Raw genomic sequence first — 25204 nt, forward strand, 5'->3', positions numbered from 1 at the left:
TGCGAATAAGTAGCGTGAACCAGCGCGCGCGGCCGATGTCATTTCCCTTCCCAGGTTTTTGGCCATGGATATGCATGCGGTCACCCAGCCTCAGTCCTTACTGCTTTTCGCAAGCTCAATGCTGCCCTTCCTCTGGTTGTACTTATGCGCTGGGCTAATCATCCGGTGAGTATATAGTCTCAACGGTTCCGGTGACATTGGCATAGGACCGATTCAAAACATTGGCAGCCGAACCGCGTCTCTCAGTCGTCAGCTCAAACTGTTATCGCTTCCCAGTTAAGCCGTTCGGTAAGCAGTCCGTACGCGGTAACCTCTCGGCCGTTCGGCGGCCCAATACCCCAAATGCCTTGGACCTGCGACACATGAGATGGAACCATCAATGTCTCCGCCGTTGCGCTATTGGGATCCCGTTATCTAACGGCTGGCAGTTCACACCATTGTTTGCCTCCCACGACGCTACACCTCCGTTCTACGGCTCCCTATCCCATTGAACACCCCCACGACCTCCGTCCCTACGCTACTTGTTGGTATGAAGTACGGCGATACCCTGAGGCAGAGGTCCATACCAGAATGGGGCCATTGTAAGTGCCCGACGCCACATTGCGTGACCGTCCTCGGCTAACAGTTGCGCGCTTGCAGATAACATAGACTACGACTACCTCAAAGAGCTTATCAAGCACCAGACCACGCCTGGCACGAACAGGGCCGTCTCCATACCCGGCCAGGGCGAGAGCACAGAGCGGGCCTTTGGCGACACCTTCTTCAAGGTCCTCGCGGAACAACATGATCGTATCAACCTATTCATACGAAGCAAGAGCGGCGAGATCGAGCGGCGGCTAGAGCACATCAGCAAGACCCTACAGCAACTACGCGCGAAACGTGATCCGGCAAGCGGGCGCCTCCCCGCTCGTACCGTGGAGAGATATGCGAAGATCGAAGCAGATGTCCTGAGGTACGCGATAAACGCACTCGCTCGCGCACGCGTATCCACGGCCACCCCGCTGACACACATAAATACAGGACCGGCGAGGAAATCAGGTCGCTATCCCGCTTCCAAGTCACCCAACGAACTGGCTTCGTCAAGATCCTGAAGAAGTACAAGCGCTGGACTAAAGATGGAGAGCTTGCCTATGTTTTCAAGCAAGAGATCAGCAGCCGCCCGGACAGCCTTTTTCAGCTAGACCTGGGCTACCTATTGGACCAGTTCATTGACGCACTCGACACGCTCCGTTCGGCTTTCGATGTCGAGGGTACATCAGCGGCCAACGCTATCAGTGTTAGTGGTCAGTCGCCGGCTGCGCGCATATCAAGAAGTCTGGAGAAAGGAGATGACGTGGACTTTGACCTAGCACTGGACACAGTGCCCTTGGGCTCCAAAGGAAACAAAGCAACATATTGGATACATCCGGATCACATTGTTGAGGCCCAGGTATTGCTTCTTCAACACATGCGACTTTACATCAACAAAGCAAGGCGTAATTCATCTTCTAGACCAACACCACTTCGCCGCCACTCGTCCACAGCCAACATAGACCCTTATGTTGGCAGCGAAGATACAACTGGACTTGTTGTTCTTGATCACCCCGAGACGTTTGCATTCAAGCAAAACGCAAGCACAATAGGCGCGGCTGAAGAGATGCAAGGGAGCATTGGAATCAAGGCAGCGGGACAGGTGCGGTGCTGTGCTTCAAGTCAAGCGGCGGTTGTTATTTGTGACGAAGGCGATGCGCAACACGCAACACCATCCAGTGTCAAGACAGTAAAGATGGAACTCAGATATCTGAAAAACTTCTTGGATACATCTGTAACTGATGACACTATTAAACATTCTTGTAACCCAGGGGAGAATGTCTTGACTGTTCGACAATGGCTTGTTGAACACCCATCGGCAAAGCCCATTGCTGGTGCACTCTTGAAGCGAACCCGGTTTACTGGACTTCACAACAATTCTGCCGGAGGTATTTGGGCAACTTTAGACAAGGACATCTCTTTGACAGACCAGCTGTTTGATGACCTTGGCGGCGATGACTGGACTGCAGCAGCCAAATCAGAGTCGAGCAAGCGGTTTCCTCATGCCATCTTAGAGATTCGCCGTGAGGGCAACCAGGCTACGTCTCTCATCCAGATGCTTGACCGAAGTCATTTGGTATGTCAAACTCTGATTTCTTCTTCCGATTTATCCACTAACAAACACAGGCTGAGCGTGTCCGAGGATTCTCTTTGGAAGCACATGCTGTGTGGGCTTCCTGCAAGCCAGGCGCCATGTCTGCGCCATTCTGGATTTCCCTCTTGGACAAGGATATTCGCAAATTACCAGAGCCCGCCCAACGACGGAGCCGTAAAGCTAGAGGTAGTGCCAGTGCTTCGGTATCGCAGATGTCTCCTACAGCCACATCCACATCCAACACTTCGTATGACGGTCAGTCTAGCCCGCTTGCGTCACGTTACGAGGAGTCTTCTGCAACATCGGTACATGAGTTTGTCGACCCACCGCCACTGCAGGCATTTAGAAAGAAGAGTCGCAAGCCCTATTCCGACTATCCTCCCCCGATGATACGGGGAGAGTCTGAGGCAGAGGCACGGCCACGATACTGGAACGAATACGACCATCCGGAAGACGAAGAAGGGAGCTATTATATCTATATCGACCCAGATGCGTCTGTGAAGTTTCCGGGACAAGAGTTCTTTGAGGCATGTGCGAGGAAAACAAGAAGGCTGTTTGGGATACAAGAGGAACCTGAAGAGGCATCCCTCTCTGGCATTGAAGATTCGGATGATGACAATGATACAATCGATTCATCGCCCATTATCCACGCAGCAAATTACGGAGCAATTGATTCCAGCAGGCAGAGTACAGAGGGGAAGGGCTATTTCAGTAATCTGTTCCGGTCCCTACGTGACCCCCACCGCGACGCAGACATTTTCAACGAGCGGCGCACATTACTAGGCGAGGTTGAGAGTAATCAACACAAGGTTGAAATGACCAAACTGCGGTTTTACTCGACAGCTCTGGGTGCGGCTGTGGTGTTGGACCTCATCTTGTGTCTGATGACGGTGACGAGCCGGAAGAAGGAGCGAGGCGTTGTGGATGCTGGCGTTATGATTGGTACTATTTGTTCGCTTGTCTTATGTGTTGTCGCTGTGATCAGCATGCAAACACGTAGGGAGCGGTTAGGATGGGTGCATCAGGGAGCGGTGCTGAGCATCACGGGTGCGGTGGTGGCATTGGACATTGTACTTTTGCTGTGGGTAGCACGGATTTGAGAAAGGGGGCTTGGCTAGGTGTGGTCTGGTTGTTGTCATATTTTTTCTGTTGGGTACTGGTACGGGGGAGTGAGAAGCTTGGGTCTTCTCTAGGGGAGGGCGGAACGACGGCGGCATGGCTGGCTGTTGGTTGATTTTGTGGGTATACGGTCATATGTGGAAAGGATTGGGCGCCGACAAGAAAGATCGCCGCCGAGATATTCAACATGAATCAATGCTGGCAGCACCATTCGATACACGAATCCACAGGACATGAGATCATCATGAGGCTCTGCGATCCACTGTGCTTGGCGAGTCTCCGTGGGGGTGTGCCGCTTCCGGTTGGTTACTCCACCTAAACCGCGATTGAGGGGGGAGTGTCGGAAGAGCTTCCTATTCTGTTTGCATCCGCCACTTCAATGTCACTGAATGCCTGAGAGGCTGCACAACCATTGCCGAAATACGGCCAGTTCACGTGAATGTATATTTGTATACTACAGGTGTAGGGCACATGCAGAAGCACAGGCAATAAGCGGGCTGCTCTGCTGCGGCGCTTCAGCGGCAGAGAGGCTGCACGTGCAGTCTCCAGCTCCAGCGTCGACTGTCCCGCTATTCCCGAGGTGGAGCGCAACCTGACGCGAACCCACGCTTTCGTCATCCCAAGCGGCGGATGCGCTTCAGACTTTTGAAGCTCCACTGTTCCTGTCTGCCACCTTTCCTCCACGACAGATCCTCCCCCGGAAAAATATCAATCCATCAACTCCATGCTCACCATGCAATTCTAAACACTTCCCGAGGTAGGCCGACAATTCGATGCCAATCTCTCCGATTCCGCTGCGCGGCCGCTAACTAGACTTTCAGATATGTGAAGGCTTGAGCCTCAGCACGTCTTACTAGTATTATTTTTTGAACACACATTTGTATAATACTCCAACAGCGCCTGGAGCGGTTACGCCTCCAGAGACACTTGGATCCGTCTACACATCATCACCATGGCTGCCCGACGAGGAAGCCGTTTTATCAAGCCATTACTCTACACAGCGGGAGCTGGAGCAGTGGGCGCGGGAGCCCTCTATGTCAGCCTCAGACCTCGCGATATCCCCGGCAGCGAAGCCGCCGCAGTTCCTCCACCCACCTACGGTGAGGGAGGCATTTTCCGCCCACCACAATTTCCCAGTGCCAAAAGCCGCGACGAACAGATTGCACAGCTGAAGCGCAGCGCTGGTGTCGTCTCGCAGGTTGCTGAGAAGGCAAGGAGATGGATCGGTGGTAGCTCAACGCCTGAGAAAGTGGAGGAGGACCCATACGACCTCCTGATTATCGGCGGTGGCGCAACAGGAGCAGGTATTGCTCTTGACGCCGTTACAAGAGGCCTCAAGGTTGCGCTCGTCGAGCGTGACGACTTTAGCAGTGGTACGAGCAGTAAAAGTACCAAACTGGTACACGGCGGTGTACGATATCTTGAAAAGGCCGTTTGGAATCTCGACTACAACCAGTGAGTGCTGTGGCGATTTCTGCCATATTCTTTACTAACCCGACCCCAGATACGCGCTTGTTGTCGAAGCTCTCCGCGAACGTCGTTACTTCTTGGATACAGCACCCCATCTCTCACAATGGCTCCCTATCATGATTCCCATCCAGAAGTGGTGGCAAGCGCCTTACTTCTGGGCTGGCACCAAGTTCTATGATTTCCTCGCTGGATCAGAGAACATTGAGTCTTCCTACTACATGACAAAGAGCAAGGCCTTGGACGTATTCCCTATGCTAAAGAAGGAGGGCCTTATCGGGGCTCTGGTATACTACGGTAAGTTATTCAGCCGCAGATTTTGAAATTCATCTCTGACATGAGCAGATGGTGCACACAACGATTCCCGCATGAACGTCTCGCTTGCTATGACTGCAGCACTTTATGGCGCTACTGTTGTCAACCATCTCGAAGTTACTGGCCTTGAGAAAGATGCCAATGGCCGTCTGTGCGGTGCAAAAGCAAAGGATCTCATTGAGGAGAGCAATGGTAAGAAACCTCAAGAGTTCTCTATCAAGGCCAAGGGTGTGATCAACGCCACTGGTCCTTTCACTGATTCTATCCGCAAAATGGACGACCAGGAGGTGCCAGAAATCGTTGCTCCCAGCTCTGGTGTCCACGTCATTCTCCCTGGTTACTACAGCCCTGCAAACATGGGTCTCATTGACCCCAACACTTCTGATGGCCGTGTCGTCTTCTTCTTGCCATGGCAAGGCAATACGATTGCCGGTACCACAGACACTGCTTGTGATATCAAGCAGAACCCCATTGCTGGTGAAGAAGAGATTGACTGGATTCTCAACGAGGTCAAGCGTTACCTACAGCCTGAAATCAACGTTCGCCGTGGTGATGTCCTTGCTGCTTGGTCTGGTATCCGTCCTTTGGTCCGCGACCCCAAGGCGAGTGCGACTGAAGGCCTTGTCCGCAACCACTTGGTCACCACCTCTCCCTCTGGCCTGTTGACTTGCTCGGGTGGAAAGTGGACGACTTACCGCCAGATGGCCGAGGAGACCGTCGACGAGGCGATCAAGGAATTCGGCCTGGCAACAAAGCCATTGGACAATCCCACTCTTATCAGCGGAACCCAGGTCAAGGACGAGGCTCCTCTCGATGGTACCTGCCAGACCCACCGTGTCCGCCTCGTTGGTGCTCACGGTTTCTCCAAGACTCTCTTCATCAACTTGATCCAGCACTACGGCATCGAGACCGATGTAGCCAAGTACTTGTGCCAGGCCTATGGTGACCGTGCCTGGACCGTTGCATCTCTCTCAGCGCCCACTGAGCAGCGATTCCCTGTCCGTGGAATCAAGATGTCCGAGCTTTATCCGTACATTGATGGTGAGGTTCGCTACTGCGTCCGCCACGAGTACGCTCAGACTGCCACTGACGTAATTGCCCGCCGCATGCGTCTTGCCTTCCTGAACGCCCAAGCCGCTCTGGAGGCCCTTCCCAAGGTCATTGATATTATGGGCGAGGAGCTGAAGTGGGACAACAAGCGCAAGGAAGTTGAGTGGAACAATGGTGTCACTTTCCTCGGCTCCATGGGTCTTCCCAAGAGCAAGCTTTCTCTCACTCGTAAAGAGGTCGAGAGCGGTGCCGTAGGCAAATATGCCGATGAGGAGCATCACCTCTACGCACGACATGGTGAGTCTACCCCTAACGAAGAAGCTTGCGCGAACCTCTTTGCATTCGGGATCAGACTAAATGAGATATTTGCAGATAAACCCAGCGAGCCTCTCCCGTCCGACAGCAAGTTCAAGCCTGGCGAGAACCCCGTTGTCAAGCGCGAATCTCAGGTTAACAAATAAGTTCCTTGGCATCTTCGACGTATCCTTTCAACGAGACCTGTGATATCACATTCGTACATCGCTTCTATATTTTTATCATCCTAATCGGCGTGCGCGGCGTACTTGAGTCGGCATCCGTTTTGCTGGCGCTTGATACCATCCGTATGACTGGCTTCCTTTTCCCGTCGCGCTCTGTACATCAATCATGTAGCTAGACTAGCGCGTCGCCCGAAAGAAATCAGTAAACATTGTTTCGCTCTGGACGTCTTGGCTTTGTTGAATATATGCACATTTGAGTCACCATTTTCTGTAGACGTGTTCACCGCCAGTACTGTATTTAGTGTGCAGTGCTTGGAGGGCTCCACATTAAGATGCAAGAGTAAACCCACCACCTAGAATTTCCTGACTCCACTTCCCGTAATCCGCAGTGACCCGCTCACATGAACTGAATGGCTGACCAATGTTCTGGAATATCCAGCTTGTTGACCATGGAGATGGAATGTGTTGGCTAGTAATTCTAATAACAACACTAAACAGATGAGAGTTATTGCTCGCAACGATCAACCGTGCTCGGTTATCATGAACTATAGTTCGTGGTGTATGATTCTCAAGCAAGCACGTGGCTGACATTGAGGGGTTGCTGCCCTGGTGTCGTGATCATTATGCTGTCCTGATCTTTGCTGCATTTCTGATTGTCTTCCAAAATCCCGTTTGGATTTGCATTTTTATTTCCGTTTTGTGGTGTAGGCCTATTAAGGGGCGTAGATCCGGCTAGACTTCGGATAATTCAGGACCGGCTCTGCCATTGAGATTCACTTGATTAGAAGGGTGTGTGTATGTGGCCACGATTGCTACCCAAGTCAGTTTTGTGGTGTATCAAAAGCGGTCTTATATAGCCCTGATATAGGTTGTGGGAACACCTGGTCCCTGCCACCACTACACACCACCAAAACTTCATTCTAAAGTGTATTAATTGAACAGAAATTTCGTTCCGCACTCTTGTTAGGTAAGCGGTCCTGACTAGAACTAAACCGTCTCCTCCGTTCGACCCAGTTTAATTGGCACTCATAGCATATAGCATAGCAATTTACCCATCAAAACAGCCCTAGTAACTCCATCTGTCATTTGAAATCGAGTCAGAGAAAAGGTTCCAAAGACACAAACCAGATAGGTACTTGGCCTTGGTGGCGACCGCCTATCCATAATGTATATACTTCCGCTTCTCCTCTCCATCCATGTCACTTCTACTGTTGCCTTTCCCTGGATAGGGAATCAGCCTGGTGTGAACCCCAGCATCTTCAGGAACGCTCATCCGGTCGAAAAGCGCCAGGAAAACTGTCGTTTCAATCCTCATCACAAGGGCGCTGCTCCATACACAGAGCCTTACACCTACACAGGAGCAAAGAATGGCGCTCCTGGTAACCAGAGAGGCGGTATCAAAGTTCCAGCAGACGGCGATACTGCCCATGCTTATACCCCTCCTGGACCCAATGATATTCGTGGTCCATGTCCCGGTTTGAATGCACTCGCAAACGTAAGCAACTATTGACACAGCTTTCTTAGTTTAAACGCAGACTAACATTGCTCCAGCATAATTTTATTTCTCACGATGGAATCACTAACTTCCAAGAGCTTGTCGACGCTCAGCAAAACGTCTTCAACGTCGGCTATGATTTATCCGTCGTTCATACCGTCCTGGGCATGCAAGCTGGCGGCGATTTCATTACTGGCCGCTTGAGTATCGCATGCGATGCTACATCGCGCACAGCCCTCTTTCCTGCTTTTGCCCGCCAGCCCGGTCTCAATGCACACAGCAAGTTCGAGGCTGATTCGTCACTTACGCGCAACGACTACTTTCTTGCAGTTGGCGACAACTACAGTTTTAACGGTACGCTGTTTGCACAGATGAAGAAGGTTGCCGATGAAGTTTCTGGCGGAAAATTCGATCGCAATGCTCTTGCCAAATACCGTAGTAACCGATACGACGATTCTGTATCCAACGTAAGTCTCCGCTTAACATCTCTCTATGAAACACGCATCACTGACATATTACAGAACCCAAACTTCCTTTTCAGTCCCTTGGCAATAATCCTCTACGGAGCCGCAGCCTTCCTTTACGAACTCTTCCCCAGCTACGGTAACAAAGGCACTCCTGATCTCGAGACGATGAAGACTTTCTTTGGTGCCGTCGAGGACCCTTCTGCGCCAGGAGGCTGGCGTCATGTTCCCGAGCGTATCCCCGAAAACTGGTTTTCGCGCGTCGAGCCATACACAGTTACTGAAGCCGCTACCGAGATCCTGGCCATGTATCTTCAATACCCCAAGCTGTTTGGTGGAAATGTCGGTATTAGCAATTTCAACGCCCTTAGCACGCCATTTGGTATCATCCGCGATGGAAAGCTACCGGATGAGGTGACGGTGAAGGATGTGTTGTGTTTGCTGTACCAGTTGGCCGTTAGCTCGGTGCCTGGTATGTTCGGTGCTGTGACTGATATTGCGGGTGCGGTCTTGAATTTTGCAACCTCGAAGCTGAATCCCGCGTTTAATAACACGGGATGTCCGCTTAGGGTCGGGTGAGTTTGAGATGGAAGTACGGGGAGCAAGATGGATGGGCAATGTACGTAGTAGGTCCTAGGAGCATGATTGGAAACCGTCTCGTGTGGTTATAGGCTTAGAGAACGGTAGTGTCTATTCTTGAATAAGTACTCAGCATATATTCCTACCTTGCAACGATGCACTGATGTATTTTTCTTACACTTGAGTGATTTCCTGCTACGCCGTATTGAAATTAGGCAGACATGGAAGGGACCCTCGATTGGGCTGTTCTCCTGCTCAGCCTTCGTGCCCACTTTCCTTCTGCTCCGCCCCCATAGCAACAAAACAAGCACTTATCTATCAAAGAGAGCATTCTCCAACAATCTGCTGTTTCAGTCCTCCGACTGCTGCCTACCATAGATCTGCTCTCAGTGACTGCAAGTATCGTGACCCTGATCACGGTCGCAGGATCGATTATACAGCATCTGGACCACACGAAATCTCGCATGGATCCTCAAGCTGAACTCATTGCAGTCTTGAATACTGTATGCAGTATTTGATCCCTCAAACTAATACATCTAACAGCCATAGTTAACGGATCTACAAATGACTCTAACCGTAGTGCGTGATGCAGATGATGCGTTGAGAAGTAGCAAGACACCGGCGGCAAGGCTGGCCTATGGGACCTTACCCGAAACAATTGCGAAACTAGAAAAGTACTTGAATCAATTGACTTAGTTTACACATGCAGATTTGTCGAGGAATGGAAAGGGCCTACCTCGCCTTGGGCTGAATACACGACGAAAGAATGAGTTGGCAGATATCCGAGAAAAGATTTCAGATGCGCATCGGAACTTGCAATTGGTTCTCCTTTCAGTAAACCTGGAAGTTAATTTTTACCTGGCGCCTAATGTTTACGAGCATGGTGAGAGCTAACCATTTCGTAGTCGCTGGAACCGGGAGTTATTGTCAAGGATCGAGGAGGTTGCAATTGTGCACAGCAAAAACCATGCTGAGACTTCCGCCTCGCTAGACTGCATATCTGACCAACTAAAATCAGTCAGCATTCATGAAGAAAATGGCTTAGAAGACTACCAATCTCTACAGGAGAACATCAGATCCATTCTTGTACAGTCAGTGTACGACAACGCACCATCGACTCAACTTCGCACGACAATCGACTTACCTACAGAAGCATGTGAATGGATTTGCAATTGCCAATGACACGTCCGAACCCAATATCAGACTCCACAATGGCTTTCGGCGACTATCGGTACGCTATTCTACTCTTATACAAACACGCCCTCGCTGGACGTTCGGCCATGCAATGTTCCATCTTGCTTGCGATCTCACCCTTCATCGTCGTCTAGAATAACATACTAATTCCCTACTTGGATGCTGCGCACTGCCTTCATGTTCTCCACATGGAGCAATCTCAAAGGCAAAAATTCTTCATGGGTCGTCAAAGTGCCGAGGGAGATATCATACGATGACCCCGTTTAGCAGTATGTCCTTCAAGGAGATATAGATATGATCAAGAGACTTTTGGAAAATCGGGAGATCTCGCCGTACGATATTGGGCCGGATGGAGGTTCTATCTTCCATCTAAGGGGGACTGAATAGTAGTCTTCGACAATAATTAACGTCACTCACTAATACCTAGCGCAGTTAGCAGAGCATCATTGGGAACTCGAAATCTGCTCCTTATTCACAGCCATGGGAGTAGATTGGCATTTCAAAATATAGATTGGGAAGGTACAGGGAGCTACTGGTCCTGGCTTGGTATGATATTTAACTAAGAAAGACGCATAGATCAGCATCCGATGCAGCATGGAATCAAATCCTTCTAAGCCGCAACAACGATGCCGGTGTAGCCAAACTACGCGACCCCATCGGGTCAAAAGATTCTTACGGTCTCCACCTCAGCTCCCTCCATCGCATAATAGGTGGATTATCCACTATGGATCTCGAATCGCAAGTCAATCTCAACCCTTTACGAATCGAGGATCGAGACTGGCTAGGCGCAACACCTCTAATGTGGGCATCTCGCATTAGTAATTCCGCTCATACCAACATACTACTCTCGCGCGGCGCTAAAATCGAAGCAAGGGATTCATCAGGCCGAACCGCGCTGCACTATGCTGTTCAAGGTGGCTCGCTGGGATGCATCAAGGCGTTTTTAGAAGTGGAAGCTGACGCCCGAACGGCTGATTATCATGGTCTTGCCCCCCTTCACAACGTCATTTACTTCACCGACAAGCGCAAGGTTGGGGATATCATTTCGTGTCTATGTGCCTATGGTGCGGATCTTGAGGCGGGCAAAAACATGGGTTTTATGCCTTTGTATCGCGCTGTAGATTTGGGATCGTATGTAAGCGCTGAAGCGCTCATTAGGTGCGGTGCTGATGTGAATATTTTGGGTATCGATAATTATCCGCCGATCGAGCGAGCGATTCTCCATGACTTTGAGGATATTGTGGAGCTCCTTTGTCAGGCTGGGACAATGGTATCGTGTATCGATTGTTATGGACGGGAGAGAGATGCTGCCTCTGATGCAGTATTGTATGGGATGTTGAGGGTGATGGATGCGATATCGGGGTCTGATACTGCACCTGTGGAATGCAATGCTACTCAACTACGGTACTGGATCGATACGCGTCAGGATAGGCTTTTGAGCGGCTTCTTGAGAAGATGGTTCCACTGAAATCTGGTGTGGAGGTGGATTCGCTGGTTGATATAGAAGATGAATGATTGAGATGGGAAGCAGGGTTATGTTATGGAAGAGCTATCTTTAGTTGGTTAGGATAATGGTTTTGCTTCCAGTAAGCGTAGCAGCGTAGTATATCACGATCCCAATGAGAATACTATCATCATCGAAACTTTAGAAAGAAAAACATCTCTACTCTTCACTATCTTCACTCAATCAACTCTACAACTTCGACTCGCCCGTCCCCTCCCCCCGGCAAAACCTCTCTACAATCTCCCCTATATAACCGCCATGTCCCCCTTCTTCCTTTCCCCAAGCCAACAGGTTTCAGCAACGTCACACAGTATCCACCCACCCACATACGCGCATCCGTAAACCTACCACCTGCACTGTCTGCACGTGCAAGAAGCAGAGTGGGGAAAAGCTCAGAAGCATGACATTTACAAGCGCCTAGAAATCGGATCGGTAAAAAACAAAAGGTGGCTTTTGCATGCACGGCGCTGTGTATGCGAAGCAAGAAAAAGCCCAGGACCGTATTCCAGGGCGCTGGAACCGAAATAGGGTACATGGTGGGGGGAAGGGAGATAGAGTGTTTTACACTACGTGGGTTGGTAGTGCAGTGCGCTAGAGAGGGAGTGTATAGTACGGAGCGTATGTGAGTTTAGCTATGTAAGAGAAGGGGTGAGACGAGGGCTGAATGCTGTGTTTTCCAGAAGCATAACCGAAGTCAGAGTGAGAAAGAGGAAAGAGACAAAACCCGCAGAAGATGCTGATGACAATGACGTATAACCCCCAGCACCTCATTCTGTTTTTAGACTGTTTAGCAGAGACGAAGCTTTACCAACAACGACGTGGCATGTGCTTCTTGCAAGCGGTTGAGTATTGGAATGTGGTATGGAGGAGGGTGGCAAGGCGGGGTGAATGGTCAGGTGTCAGATGGGGAGGGGGAGGGTTATGTGACTAGGCAAAGTGATACTGCTTCGGCTGTGTGCGTGTCAGAAGTGAAGTGCAAGATGCGATCTGTTGGGGCCAAAAGGGCTAACTTTGCTACTACGGCTACGGCTACGGCTGCGGGTGAGAATGCAATGCAATGCGCTGCCATGCGATGCGGCACGAGCCGTAGTTTGGTAGTTTTTTAACCGCAGCTTAGTGCATGGGGGGAGAGGGGTTCTTCGTTCAACCACATTTGTGTCGCTTGTCATGTTTGAGGTGCAGTGAGCAAAAAGATAGTGTGGGGGAGGGAGTAGTGTAAGCTATTAGCAAACACTCACCTCCATCACTGCTGCTTTCTATGTCCTCACACGAAAAATATCAAATGATTACGCACCCTTCCATAAATATGAAACTGTGCCTCCCCCTCTCTTCTCTTCTTTTTGCCACCATGCACCTAAGTCTAGTATGCATTGCATGCATGCCCAGACATGCAGCTCGCCCCCAGCCCCGCCCAAAGATAGAACGACAGACATGACGTCCATATGCACAAAGTCCCGAGACTCATCTCTTTTCCCACATTCACGGGCGCATGCGTATACGTATGCAACAAATGTCTCAGGTAAATCTCGCCACAAAAAAGCTATTCGTCATCAGACCTGCATATAGGCCCTTCATCTCGGATCGAAAAATAACCCCACCACAGTCAAGACCATGTAAACCAGGGCGTCGCCTTTTAAGGTATCACAACATAAGCAGGGCAGTGCACATAGTTGGTCGTAGCTGTCAGATGGCAAAGAAAGACACAGTCACCACTCGGTCAAATGCTGCACTCACGTCACCACCAAACCTCCCATCGCTTCCTTGCAATATACACATACACATACTCGACGATACACACGTCCAGCAGTGTCTCCTCCCCCACCCCCAACACGACCATCTAATCCTCTCCCTACCCACCACCATCGCTTCGGCTTCCCCATGTTTGCACTACCCATCCATCGTCGTACACATGCAGCCTCTTACAGTACAGTACACTTGCCCTCTTCCCCGCTTATCCCTTACCCCCACCAGCACCACCACCGGTCGTGGTACGTAGCCAGCAGACAGTGAGAAACAGAGGAAACAGAGAGTTACATACACGGCCGGGCTAGACCTGGTGAATTTATCAGATATACAAGTGCCACGCAGCAGCAGCAACAGCTTGAGACACGAGGCGTGGACCCAAGTTTGGGTGGGGGGAAGGTATTCGCTTTAGTACAGAGATGCATTTAACAGTGTCATGTACAAAGGTTCATATGTTTTCGGGTTTGAGACGGAGCATGTTTTCGTTGCGAGCATGTGAGTGTGGGGTACATCAAGTGCAAGTGGAAAAAAAAACTGGGTGGCATGTAGCGTCGTCCGTCATGCGTGTGCATTGCAGGCCGATTGGGATTGGGCTCACATACGTTAGGTTGTGAAAGCTGGGTTTTTTTGGGTTTTTTTGGGTTTTCTTTGTACGAGCAAAAAGGAGAGGGGGGGGGGGGGGAATACGGTGGTGTGATTGATGGTGGGAGAGGGTACATGGTAAGGCAGAAGAGAAAGAGAGAAAAAAAAGAGGGCGGACATGTGGGCGTTGCCATCATGTGTGCAGATGGTGCAATGAGAAGCTGCCGGCAAGCGCTCGTTTGCCCTCCCAACTGTTTGCTCAACAAATACTCAAGGGCGACGCATCACAGCCAGTCGATTAGGAAACGACGTGTAGTCACGATGCAGGCAAAAGGCTCTCTGTCAGGGTCCGTGTGTACGTGGCTACCAAGTTTCATTTGGCGCTTCGGGGCTTCGTCCTCGAGGGAAGAGAGGACTCGCCAACTTTCACAAGCGCTGTACTACATGCCAATAAAATACCCTAGTTCAAAAAAAGGTGTACAACAACAAAATCCGCGCTTCCCCAATGGGTCTATTAGAACTTATCAATACTGATTGGAACATGTGTCCCCAACAAGTCCCCATTACTTTTTCCATCCAACCAAAAAGGGTAACAAAGACCCGCGACTGCGCTTGCCCTCCCTCTCGAGTCCCCCCGGACAGGGACGAGTCAAAGGTGTAGCCGCCGAAACAGACAGCAATTGTGCTCCGCATGTGAGCACAAGGAAAAAAAATTAGATGAACAATGAGATTAGCTGAAGAGCCATCGCTGCGTGGAGCCACAGCGTGATGACGGTGCTCGCTTTTCGCCCAACGCAGGCACATGCATCGCTTTTTTTTTCTCAACCCGCCCAACAAACAAACAAACAAACACAAAAAACTGCCCCATTGAAGGGGAGCGCAGTACGCCTCTAATAATTGTTTAAACAAAGGAAATTCGTTGCTCTGATGAGTCGTGTCGTCGTGGCGCAAAATAAAAAGCGCCAATATGTTTTGGGTCATTCACTCGTACTTTCGTAAATCAGCCCTCTTGCACCTGTCAGGCGCAAGAAGGCCAGTAATGTACAGTCGCACGCGATCAAACAGAAAACGTTGATCGCGCGCGACGACGACAGAGAGGGTGGTTGTCCTCTGTCGGATTATCGTTCTAATATCCTCGGGTGCCATTCGAGGAACGGGCTAGGAACGAACTAGGGAACCGCAGGTCGCTGAATAACCTGAAAAAGGCGCGCTTACGTGAAGGGTTGGTCGGAATTAGTGCGGCGGCTTGTTGCATGGGACCGACAATGTCCTCGTCACCGAGATTGGGGAATTTACCCTCGCTCTTCGGGTCGTGGAGCGTAGGCATCTTACTGAGGGGCCCTGGCTCCGTGGGAGAGTACGGCGCAAGCTCTTCGCCAAGGGCAGCCGCGTGCGCCTTGGCCATATCATGGTTCCTCTTCCATTCGGCGTCGATTTCAGTCCATTTTTGTTCGGTGAGAAGATAGTGCTTCGATGTCACTCCATAATGCTCGGCGGTGCGCACTTGGTGCTTTGCATAATTGCGCCGCGCTTGGGCCCACTCGGCTAGGTGCTCTTCGATAGATGCAGAGTCGCACACTTCGGGAATGTATGGCTCAGGGAGGATGGTGAAATTGGCGTGGCCCAAGATGTTGGCCCATCTGTCGTCAGGGCTGGCGAGCATCAGGGGAGGGATATCGGCCGATGCCACGGCAAACCCTGCGTTTGGTCCTCGCATGGAGGCGTAGGAGGGCTTCGAGGACAGAGGGGGTGTAGGGTAGGTGCGCGTTGGAGGGGTGGCAGCATAAGCTAGACCCACTGACTGAGTCGCGTCAGCAACTGCTGGTGACTGCAAAGGCGATGAAGCCGGCACGTCTTCGGTCCGAGAGTGTACCAGCATGGGGGGTAAGAGTGGCGTAGCGGCATATCGTTCTCGTTCTACCTCCTCGGGGTCAAAGTCAATATCCATGGCATTGGCCCTGTCAATGTCGATGGCAAGTGGCGTAGGAAAATCCTCGTTTACTTGCTCTCTGCTGATCAAAGCAGGGTTGGAGGTGGGCGGCGAGTATTCGGTTGCGAGGTCGACAGTCGACGCCTGGTAAAGGGAGCCAGCGAGCGACGAGGAGCGTGTCGAGGGCACTCGTGAGGGCGTTGTGCTGCGCGATACCCTGCTGAGGTTCGAGGTGCGGTCGCGCACTCTGCGCGACAGCGAAGGGAAGCGCTTCTCAATCTTGCCAGCAATGCTGTGGGCAGAGGCTTCCAATGACCGTCTTCGCCTTGCCGATTGTAGTCCAGAGTCGGCAGTGGTGAAGTACTCGTCCTGGGGGTCATATGCCCTAGATATCCTGCAGTGCTGTGCATGGCCATAGGAACCTTGGGTGTCGCCTGAGTTTGGATCAGCACCGCAAAGGCAACACGTTTGCAAGTCAAACTCACAAGAGCAGCGATAGACGTCGTGGTCAACGAAGTCGTACTCGCGCTCAAAGGGTTCCTCTGTCAGTTTGGGCAGCTTTCCTGAGCCATTGGGAGCGTCGGCCAGGTCGTAGGTTGGCGGGCTCGACGACAATGACGAAGCCGAGCTGGGAAAGCGGAAGTGACCACGGATGTACTGGCTTGGCGTGGGCGGCGTCGAACACTCGGATGCAGAGTAGAAGCCAGAGTCTGCATTGGAACAAACGGACAGAGTTGGATCGTCGTACATGATTAACGAGCCCTTTGAAGATTTGCGAACGGCGGGCATGTGAGGGAAGATGAGCGGCTTAAGGTCGTGCATGATGGCGGTGGGAGGATGGTAGGAGCGGCAGTTTGGGTTGGCGGTCGGGGCGTGATGTGGAATTTGCGCGCCGGATGCTGGGATCCCATCCCCAGCTTAAAAGAGACAAGCGACCGAGACTGTGCGCAGGCAGAGAGCGGCCAGCACAACGCAGTCAATGGGCAGGCTTGGGGTTGGGGGTGGTGGAGAGGCGGTCGAGCAGTGTTTGGAGAGAGCCTGGGAGGGTGCCACGAAGCCGACCACGTATGTACAGCCTAGGCGTGGTGATGCTGCAGCGACAAAGTCAGCGCGTGCGGGCGGGCAAGCGGCTCCCAAAGCGGACAACACGTGAGTGCGCAGGGCTGGGATAGGTCCAACATACGTACCGCGGTGCAGAGGCGATGCTCGATGCAGCAACAATCGACGGGCGCAGACAACAGATGGGGGGCTGGGACTATGCGGTCCGGTCTGTGTATATATTGTGGGGTGATGGTGGTGGTGGTGGTGGTGGTGGTTGTTGTTGTTATTGTTGTTGTTGTTGTGGTAGTGGTGAATTGTTGGTCGAGTGGTTGAGTAGTTGGCAGTGTGGCGTGGACGAACAGGAGAGCGAGGGGAGACGGGCAGTGGACAGTGGGCAATAGTGGCAGGCGTGGGATGGGATGGGATATACAGGCGGCTTTGTGCGTGGACAGGCATCATGGGCATTGACAGGGCAGTGACGACCCGTGCAGGCTCCTTTCACCTGCACTTGCACTTTCACAGCACTGCACGCGCCAAGGCCAGCGAGAAACCGTCGCCCCGAAGACTGGCTAGAGAGGGTCGGGTTAGCCGGTGCCGGCAGCTGTGAAAGCCACGCCGGTTTCGACGACAAGGGCCCCGTCCGCTTCGGTACACAAGACCATGGCCGTGGCCATGGCCATGACCGTGACCGTGACACCCACTTGACTTGGATAGTACCATTCCATTCCATTCCATCCCAGCCCGCCGTCGCTTCAAGCATCCCCTGGTCCCAGGCACCGCCCTCAGCTCTCAACCTTCTCATCCCAGCCAAGCTTCTGAGTAAGACATGCAGGAACATCCGCTCAAGCACACCTCCTCGTCCCCATCCTCGACCACTCCATGCCTGCCCTTGCACCCGTGGCCTGGTGTTGGGCAGATGCACATGCCCAGGCCACACCCTGCAAAGTGCGTCCTCCTGTGCTGTCCTGTGCTGTGTCTGTGTGCGCTGCCGTCCTGTGCGCGCTGCTCTACTCTACACAGTACTCGCCGTGGTGCCGTGCAACACCCACCACCCTCCACCGTGCTTGTCATCCGCCGTCTACCACTCGACTGCTGTGAGCGCAACCATGGCTGCCACTTGACAGACTCGTCTATCGGGGCAATGCACCCAGACTCGCCTGCTTGCACTAGACTACAGTAGCCTTTGCCAACTCCCATGCTGCAAATGCAAATGCAAATGCTTTTGCCGCCCTTGGACTTGCACTGGCTCTTCCCTTTGCCGTCTCTGCAGCCATGATGACATCTACACACGTCTTCATCTTGAAGCCCACCCGTGCTTTCTTTCTTTTTTCATCTGTCCCGTCTTTGCATCCACGCATTGATTGGCCCACTCCTGAAGCGTAGCAAGGGGTCTTGGGTTGTCGAGTGCTAACAAACAAACATTGAACTGCCGTCTGAGCCTCGCCATCTACTTAAAAACAAAGTTATCGCGCCACTCTCACAACACTCGCCCTCGTGTTTCAAAACAACGTCCCTTATCCTTATCCATCCTCACGAGTCAACTAGTCAATTGCCATTGACCGTGATACGATACGAGTCTCGAAATCACATGGTGTAGGCGGTCTGTACCTGACAAAGTCCCAAAGGCGCCCTACAGGGCCACCAGGAGAGGTTGGGGACAGCCTTGGAGCCCAGCGGCAGAAAAAACCAGCATCCGACCATGCTTCTACGCCAAATCGGGAAGCATCTTTGTGCGCGCTAGACCGTTGACCCACTCGTGATTGGCGCCAGTCCCCTGTCGCGCTAAGTATCTTTTCCTGCTCCCCGGCGCCTTGCTTTCAACCGCCCCTTGTTCGCGCGTGCGTGCTTGCAAGCCTCATACCTCACCGCCAGCACTCCCTCCCCTTACCCCCAGGCTATGGTTCCCCGGTGCGTGCTTCTTTCCAAGGTTTCGGCAACGTCATCAACCTTTTTGCCTGGCCCCTGTCCATACCCCGGATACCGCTCACTACTTACTCTAGTACAAAGCTTTTGTCCGAAGGGAGGGAAAAAAAATTTGTACGGGTCTAATTTGTCTCTGCCGCGTCGAAGTAGCCCGACGAATCCAACACATGAAAGAGAAGAAGTTTACAAAAATAATGGAGCTTGCAATCGCTATTCCCCTTATGTCATGCCGGCAACGCGGTGACGGGCTCCTGGGTCCTCGCATCATGACGACAAGGGCGAAAACAAGTGCGCGTAGTGTCGGTCCCGGTCTGAAGTCGGCAGCCGCCCCGCTCGCTTGATGGTCTTTTCTCTTGCCTGGTCGCTGGCCAGACCAGACGGCACGGAGAGCATGCAGACGCGGGCGGGATAATACCGTTTGCGCCAAACCCGTCCACTCCTGCTCAACGCTCAGCATGCATGGCTTAACGGCCTCTTTCTCCTACTCGCCTGCCCTCGCACTGTATATTGCACAAGAGGGTCCCGGAAATATCTTTGCAATTATCGAAAGTGGCTTACGTCAGGGTAGACTCGACCACGTGTCGTCCTCGCACTGCTCCTTTGCCTCCTCATATGCAATACGCTGCATACATATACTTACAGCACATAACATCATTTTCCCTGATTGATGAAAAAAAATGCAAAGTAGTGGGAAAAAAAGCACACAAACACTCCGAATGCCTGTCCGAGCGTCCATGTCCAGACCCCTCTAGTGGCGCTGATCCGTTGGGTTGACCGGATGCGTTCCTTGGCCTAACGTAGCATAATCCACCGGTATGTTGAGCCCCGATGCCCTGCGCCTTGAATCCACACAACATGGGTACTTTTGCTATCGATAACGCTTGTCTACGCCCACCGCAAATCCTGTCAAAACTCGGGACATCGGTGTGCAAGCAAAACTACATACATGATGTGTATATCATGCATGATTACCAGGCCCATCTTCATGCTCATATCCACCCAGTCCGCGGAGCCCCTCAAGCCCCATCCTTGTGCGTGCGAACAAGAAAAAAAGGTATCCCGTACCTTCAAACCATTGACGTGAACTATGGAAACAAGCAAACGTCACTAGGCGAAAAAAAAGTACCCAATTCCATTCTTCGTAGCGGCTTTTTCTCCCCCAAAAAAACGGCGTAGAAAAGAAAATAGAATAGACTAATGCTGCGAACGCGCGCCGGGATCCATGTCGGCCCCTCAGCAAACAGTCTCGAGCTCTATTTTCGCTCTGGTCCAATCGCGACGCGTCCGACTTGCTGACATCTCTTCACCCTCTGCCAGCGTCGTAATCTCCAATATTGGTAGAGTGGGGTAGCAGTTCGGTCGTGTTCGCTTTGACAATTCCCATCAACAAATCAGATCCAGTATTTGCTCCACAGTCTTCCTTGCTCGTCTGAACCTTCAAACTGCATCCATGTCTTGGTCAGCCTTGCCTTGTCTTCCTCTATAGCCGCATACCCAGCTGCCCCAATATAGACTAGGAAGCCCATGCCATGTTTATCGAGATGGAATCGAACATACCTGAAAATCAACCTTGATAATGTCGACAAATCCTTCCGTCAGCTTGGGCTCGCGATATCGTGAAGCGAAGCCACTAAAGGCAACATGGGGTAGGATAGTGCGAGATTCGCGGTTCGTCTATGTGGAAATGAACGTCAGCAGGGATACCTCTCTAGACTACACTCTCCCACAGCAAAAGGTATTCATGGCACTGGTGCACTCTTCATGCGCACACGCATTAGCTTCCTCTTTAGGATAGTTCCTCCACAAGTCTCGAGTAGTCTGGAAAAGTCGTTCACACCAGCTGCGGCGGAAAGGATTGCCGCCATGCAACTTACTTCGGGCCCAACGTTTAACGCTCGGAATGTGTCGTTGTGCTCACATAGCTTAGGCGATGCTGTAAAGAGCACACATCGTAGAGGTACCTTGAGCTTCTGCGCTAATGCAACCCACACGGCTCGAGTGTTTGGATCGGCATTGGTATTATCTGGCTCTGTTAGTGTCGTAAACGGGAGCATCTGGGGTTCCGGATGAATGTACCGATAACCACACTCGTACCCTCTTCGATCAGCGCAGTAGCTGACTTGACGCACTTTTCGCGCTGATCCAACAAAGTTACTCAAAAATGTATACAGGTCGCACGGCTCGTGCAGAGCAATGGCCAGTCAGCAACGTACAGTTTTAAGAATATCTTGGTTCACTCGTTCGTATCCGAGTGGTTGCAGATGCTTCCAATAGAACGAGGATTTCCCGGCACCGGGGCTGCCGCAGAATAGGACCATCTCTAGCGATCCCACTTTCGTGAACGCTACTAGTAATATCAAGATCAAGAGTTAGACGATCATATTACAAGTGCAACAATCAATATCAAACTTACGTGCAGATGTTGAGTCTCCACCCCGCCCCTTTACGAAAACGGTTGGATCAAAAGTTCGCATGAACGGTCTTGGCTCTTCGTGCCGGAAGTACTCCTCTGGCGTATGGAACGGTATGCCGACATTAGCTGCGAAGTCTCTGAACGCCCGTTAATCTCCACATTTAGCAACCCTCGGCGTGGGGCATGTACGGACCTGTCTGAACAGGCGTGGTCCTTCAAAACACCCCCAGGCACAGCCTCACGACCGCCGGCATCCCCAACAAATACCGATCCGTCCAAGTCGACTGCCCCAGGTCTTTCTAGGTCGTAGTCTTCCAATAGTTCCTGCCACATACCCGTCCTAGGTTTACGGTACTGATCCCGGCTCGTCGCTGCATATATTGAAATTGGAAGATCAAGCTGGCTGAGCACTGCCGTCACCTTTGTTTTGAAGTCGGACAGGCGCTTTTGATCGGACTTGACGGTTTTTGGGTCAGGCTTCAGGCTGATCCCGCCCTGGTTGCTGATGATTGCAATGAGGTAGCCATCGGCATGTAGGTCCTTGAGTCTTCCAGGCACACTACTATCCCACCATTTCCAGTCGCTTGCATCGCGACTGAACGTCTTTCCCGAAGCGGACTTGATTAGTGTTGAGTCGAGGTCAAAAGCCGCTATTCTGCGCTTGCTTGCTGTGGCTGCCTGCGTTGTTGTAGTTCCTGCTGCGCCAAAGCGCCCAACAAGCAAGCTATCCTTGATCACTCGCCACACCATTTTTTCTGGCTCTTTCTTCGATGCAGGTGTAAAGAAACTTGCAATGGCCTTGCCTGATCGATGTTAGTAGATCACGCCAGTACGGGGCAGTGGCAGACGCACTGGTGGTAGTGGACTGCTGCCGCCGCTTCGCTGCAGGCGGCGACACCGTTTTGCTATTCGAGTTTACCCGCTTGTGTGAACTGAATTTCGCATCCATGGTGTGTCTTGTTTTGTTACCGAGTGCGGTGCATAGGTGTCGTGGTGCTTGACTGCTGCGAGTTGTGTTGAAGGCCAAATAATCGGGTTAGCCACTTGCACCCGCCCTTCGGACGCGAAACACGAGTTCGCGAAATCACGTGCGGAGAAGGTCACGGGCATGCCACATCAATCGACAGTAACATGAGCTGAACCTTGCGCTTGATGTGATATGAAAAGATTTGGAGTCATCTCTAGTGTGAAATATAGTGACCAATAGATTTCTATGCCTGCAAAGTTATAGGCTGGACATCATAGAGTGGGATACCTGTAACAGCCTCTACATGTGCTAGATCTCTGAACTTGTACAACACCTTGGAGTGTCTTCATTGCGCATTGAGTCTATGAATTATATATCAATACTATCAACAGACCAAATCCTTTTCCTTGAAAACCCTTCTGCATAAGCCATAATGCATGTCGAATTATCTATATAATTTCCAAAATGTATTGATCTTGTAGTTGTAGTTACGCACGCTATATGTCACATTCCTCTGTGATGTTCACATTCCACGTACCTTTTAACGCCAAAATCTCGTCGTTATCCTAATGGATGTGATCGCAGACGAACGTAGTTCATCAGTGGCTGATGTGTGAGCAAGTCTATCGGCGCAAAAGAGTCTAACTCGGTAGGCAGCGGTAGCAGCTCGAATTCCCAGAGCACAAGCACAAAAAGTGTCTTCATAGTATGCATGGCGAGCCTTCGACCTTTTGGAATATCAGCGAGTGTAATGATGTCCACAAATTCGACTGCCGCGTCTGGAAGTGCTACTCACCGAAGCATCCTCTCGGACCAACCCCAAAAGCATGATTTGGACCTGCTTGTGGGTCGAACACAGAAGTACCATCTTCCCTCGTGCGAAGCCACCTCTCAGGCATGAATTCGGCTAGGCTGTGCGGATCCCAAGTTTCAGTCCACGGCGACTTCGGTGCTTCTGATTCACTACCGCTTTTGCGCCTGCTGTCTGAAATATCGAAGGGGGGAGCCGTTTGGCTTGGTCCCACATTCTGTGGATATGCATTAGTAGCTATTATTGGAGATAACAAAAGAGTATCGGCTTACCATCAGCCACACTTCAATACCTTTAGGAATATAATATCCTAGAACTTCAACGTCTTGTGTAGTGATCCGCCCATTCGATAGGGAGGTATGGGACAATCGTGTCATCTCCTCCAAAAATGCATCCAGATAAGGTATCTTCGTGCTGTGTATAGCATCGAGTGTCGGCAGCTCACCTTGCGCACAAACATCCTTCAACGATTCACGTAAAGCACGCCTTAGCTTAGCTTGGACTTCTTGATGTCTAGTTAAAAATTTAAAGCCTGCGAATAATCAGTTACAAACTCGTCTACTCGCAGCTATGCAAGAGAAGTACCCCATTTTACGGTTGTAGGTCCTGTGTCGAAGCCAGCGAACAGGAACAGGAAGAGCTCGTCCTTCACCATTGGGCTATCATATTGTGTCTTCCTACCACTTTTTCTGGATTGTGCAACTTCACGAGCAATCAAGAATTCGGCCGCCGATTTGACATCGGTCTCAGAGCTTGTGGGTCGGTTAAACTTTTCCCATGCTTCGTCAAGCATCTGCTGTATGAAGCGATCCTTGCGCTTGACAGCTAGTCGAAGTTTTGGGTAAAATCTTAGTGCAAATGCAAGATGCCATGCACCAAAGGGAGACTTCAGTGCGATCTCTGGGCTACCCAAGACTTTGCCAATGTCTTCGTACACGGCAGAACGTGTGGCTGTTGGGAAGACAATGATTTCATGACCGTGTACAATCTCTTTTGCAGGCGGGTAGGATAGTGCTTCCAATTTGGCGTCTATGCCACCACGCGAGACACCAAAGGCAACGGCAAAGATGCTATCATTCATAACCTCCTCCAAGTCCGAAGCTATGTCGAAAGGTCGACCTTTAGCAGCAGCTCCCTTCGCTTTCCATAGCTGTATAACGGATCTCACATCAGAGTGGTTGTGTGGACCTGCCACATTCCGCAGGAAACCAGGAGACATTGTGTCTGCCATCAGTCGTCTACTCTCTCGCCAATGGCTCGTAGTGCGGTGTCCAGCTCCCGCGTGGGGTACTACGATCCTAAATGGATGGCCAAAAATCTCGCCCCGATCAAACTCGCGAGTGCGGCGAAGCAGAATGTCCTGTGCTCTGTTCTCGATGTCAACGAGTGCGCGGAAATAGCTGATTGGGTTGACTTACTCGCGACTATCTGTGATGATTACCCAAGGTTTGCTGAGGAATGGCCTGATGAATATCTGGGTAACCGGGGAATTCAGCTCGACACAGTGACTAGCGAAGAACGAGACGGTCTGTTTGGTTTTGGTCATATAATTGAGCATATCCGGTAGATCTCCAAATAGTCTGCTCGCGCTGATCGTCTTGTACGGAATGCCAGGTAGTGGTGTTGGCATGGCAGCTCGATAGACCAAGTAGGCCACTATAATGATTGCTACCGGCGCCAAAAGCCACCATGGAAGTAAATTAGTAGGCATGATAGATCATCTGCCTCATGTGAGGATGATTAAAAAGTTGTCTGGTCGCGATGATACTGCCGATAGGACTGTTGCCGAGATCGAGGCGGTTGGAACGCCCGAATATATGGCCAGAATGTACTGTGGTTATGCAGCAAGAATCTCTTGAACTACATGTAATTCAGAATCGAAAATCCTACAATAAGCTTCTGGGACGACTACAGCTTGAAGGAGTCCGGTTGATGTGTAATCAATGATCAGCTGCAGATCAGCC

The 25204-nt window shown here is 51.3% G+C and overlaps 8 protein-coding genes across 8 annotated transcripts; 3 read left to right on the forward strand and 5 right to left on the reverse strand.

Moving 5' to 3' along the window:
• Window positions 1-63: 63 nt before the first annotated feature.
• Window positions 64-3521, forward strand: COCSADRAFT_40521 (uncharacterized protein). Its single transcript, XM_007705919.1, has 5 exons — window positions 64-288; window positions 429-581; window positions 640-952; window positions 1021-2146; window positions 2197-3521. Exons 2-5 carry the CDS (start codon window positions 530-532, stop codon window positions 3262-3264), a joined length of 2559 nt encoding a protein of 852 aa, XP_007704109.1. The 5' UTR covers window positions 64-288; window positions 429-529; the 3' UTR covers window positions 3265-3521.
• A 366-nt stretch (window positions 3522-3887) lies between these two features.
• On the forward strand, window positions 3888-6945 carry COCSADRAFT_126343 (uncharacterized protein). The gene is made up of 5 exons (XM_007706125.1): window positions 3888-4040; window positions 4105-4738; window positions 4788-5047; window positions 5096-6412; window positions 6488-6945. Exons 2-5 carry the CDS (start codon window positions 4236-4238, stop codon window positions 6574-6576), a joined length of 2169 nt encoding a protein of 722 aa, XP_007704315.1. The 5' UTR covers window positions 3888-4040; window positions 4105-4235; the 3' UTR covers window positions 6577-6945.
• An 814-nt stretch (window positions 6946-7759) lies between these two features.
• COCSADRAFT_346574 (uncharacterized protein) lies at window positions 7760-9240 on the forward strand (the record flags this gene model as incomplete). The annotated part of the gene is made up of 3 exons (XM_007706126.1): window positions 7760-8089; window positions 8146-8556; window positions 8611-9240. 3 exons carry the CDS (start codon window positions 7760-7762, stop codon window positions 9130-9132), a joined length of 1263 nt encoding a protein of 420 aa, XP_007704316.1. The 3' UTR covers window positions 9133-9240.
• Window positions 9241-12344: 3104 nt separating this feature from the next.
• Window positions 12345-12690, reverse strand: COCSADRAFT_40524 (uncharacterized protein). The gene has a single exon (XM_007705920.1). It carries the CDS (start codon window positions 12599-12601, stop codon window positions 12422-12424), a length of 180 nt encoding a protein of 59 aa, XP_007704110.1. The 5' UTR covers window positions 12602-12690; the 3' UTR covers window positions 12345-12421.
• Window positions 12691-15281: 2591 nt separating this feature from the next.
• Window positions 15282-16907, reverse strand: COCSADRAFT_164237 (uncharacterized protein; the record flags this gene model as incomplete). Its single annotated transcript, XM_007706127.1, has 2 exons — window positions 15282-16519; window positions 16571-16907. 2 exons carry the CDS (start codon window positions 16905-16907, stop codon window positions 15282-15284), a joined length of 1575 nt encoding a protein of 524 aa, XP_007704317.1.
• A 203-nt stretch (window positions 16908-17110) lies between these two features.
• COCSADRAFT_248548 (uncharacterized protein) lies at window positions 17111-18313 on the reverse strand. Its single transcript, XM_007706128.1, has 2 exons — window positions 17273-18313; window positions 17111-17176 (listed from the first exon to the last, which is right to left on the reverse strand). The coding sequence occupies exon 1, from the start codon at window positions 17962-17964 to the stop codon at window positions 17410-17412; it is 555 nt and encodes a 184-aa protein (XP_007704318.1). The 5' UTR covers window positions 17965-18313; the 3' UTR covers window positions 17111-17176; window positions 17273-17409.
• Window positions 18314-20440: 2127 nt separating this feature from the next.
• On the reverse strand, window positions 20441-22411 carry COCSADRAFT_175187 (uncharacterized protein; the record flags this gene model as incomplete). Its single annotated transcript, XM_007706129.1, has 8 exons — window positions 20441-20491; window positions 20607-20723; window positions 20924-21072; window positions 21126-21186; window positions 21263-21393; window positions 21463-21599; window positions 21656-22265; window positions 22315-22411. The coding sequence occupies 8 exons, from the start codon at window positions 22409-22411 to the stop codon at window positions 20441-20443; spliced, it is 1353 nt and encodes a 450-aa protein (XP_007704319.1).
• A 424-nt stretch (window positions 22412-22835) lies between these two features.
• COCSADRAFT_126352 (uncharacterized protein) lies at window positions 22836-24906 on the reverse strand. Its single transcript, XM_007706130.1, has 5 exons — window positions 24659-24906; window positions 23826-24607; window positions 23513-23772; window positions 23226-23457; window positions 22836-23157 (listed from the first exon to the last, which is right to left on the reverse strand). The coding sequence occupies exons 1-5, from the start codon at window positions 24868-24870 to the stop codon at window positions 22991-22993; spliced, it is 1653 nt and encodes a 550-aa protein (XP_007704320.1). The 5' UTR covers window positions 24871-24906; the 3' UTR covers window positions 22836-22990.
• Between the last annotated feature and the right edge of the window lie 298 nt (window positions 24907-25204).

The sequence above is a fragment of the Bipolaris sorokiniana genome, assembly GCF_000338995.1.
Source record: "Bipolaris sorokiniana ND90Pr unplaced genomic scaffold COCSAscaffold_15, whole genome shotgun sequence".
Lineage (NCBI taxonomy): Eukaryota > Fungi > Ascomycota > Dothideomycetes > Pleosporales > Pleosporaceae > Bipolaris > Bipolaris sorokiniana.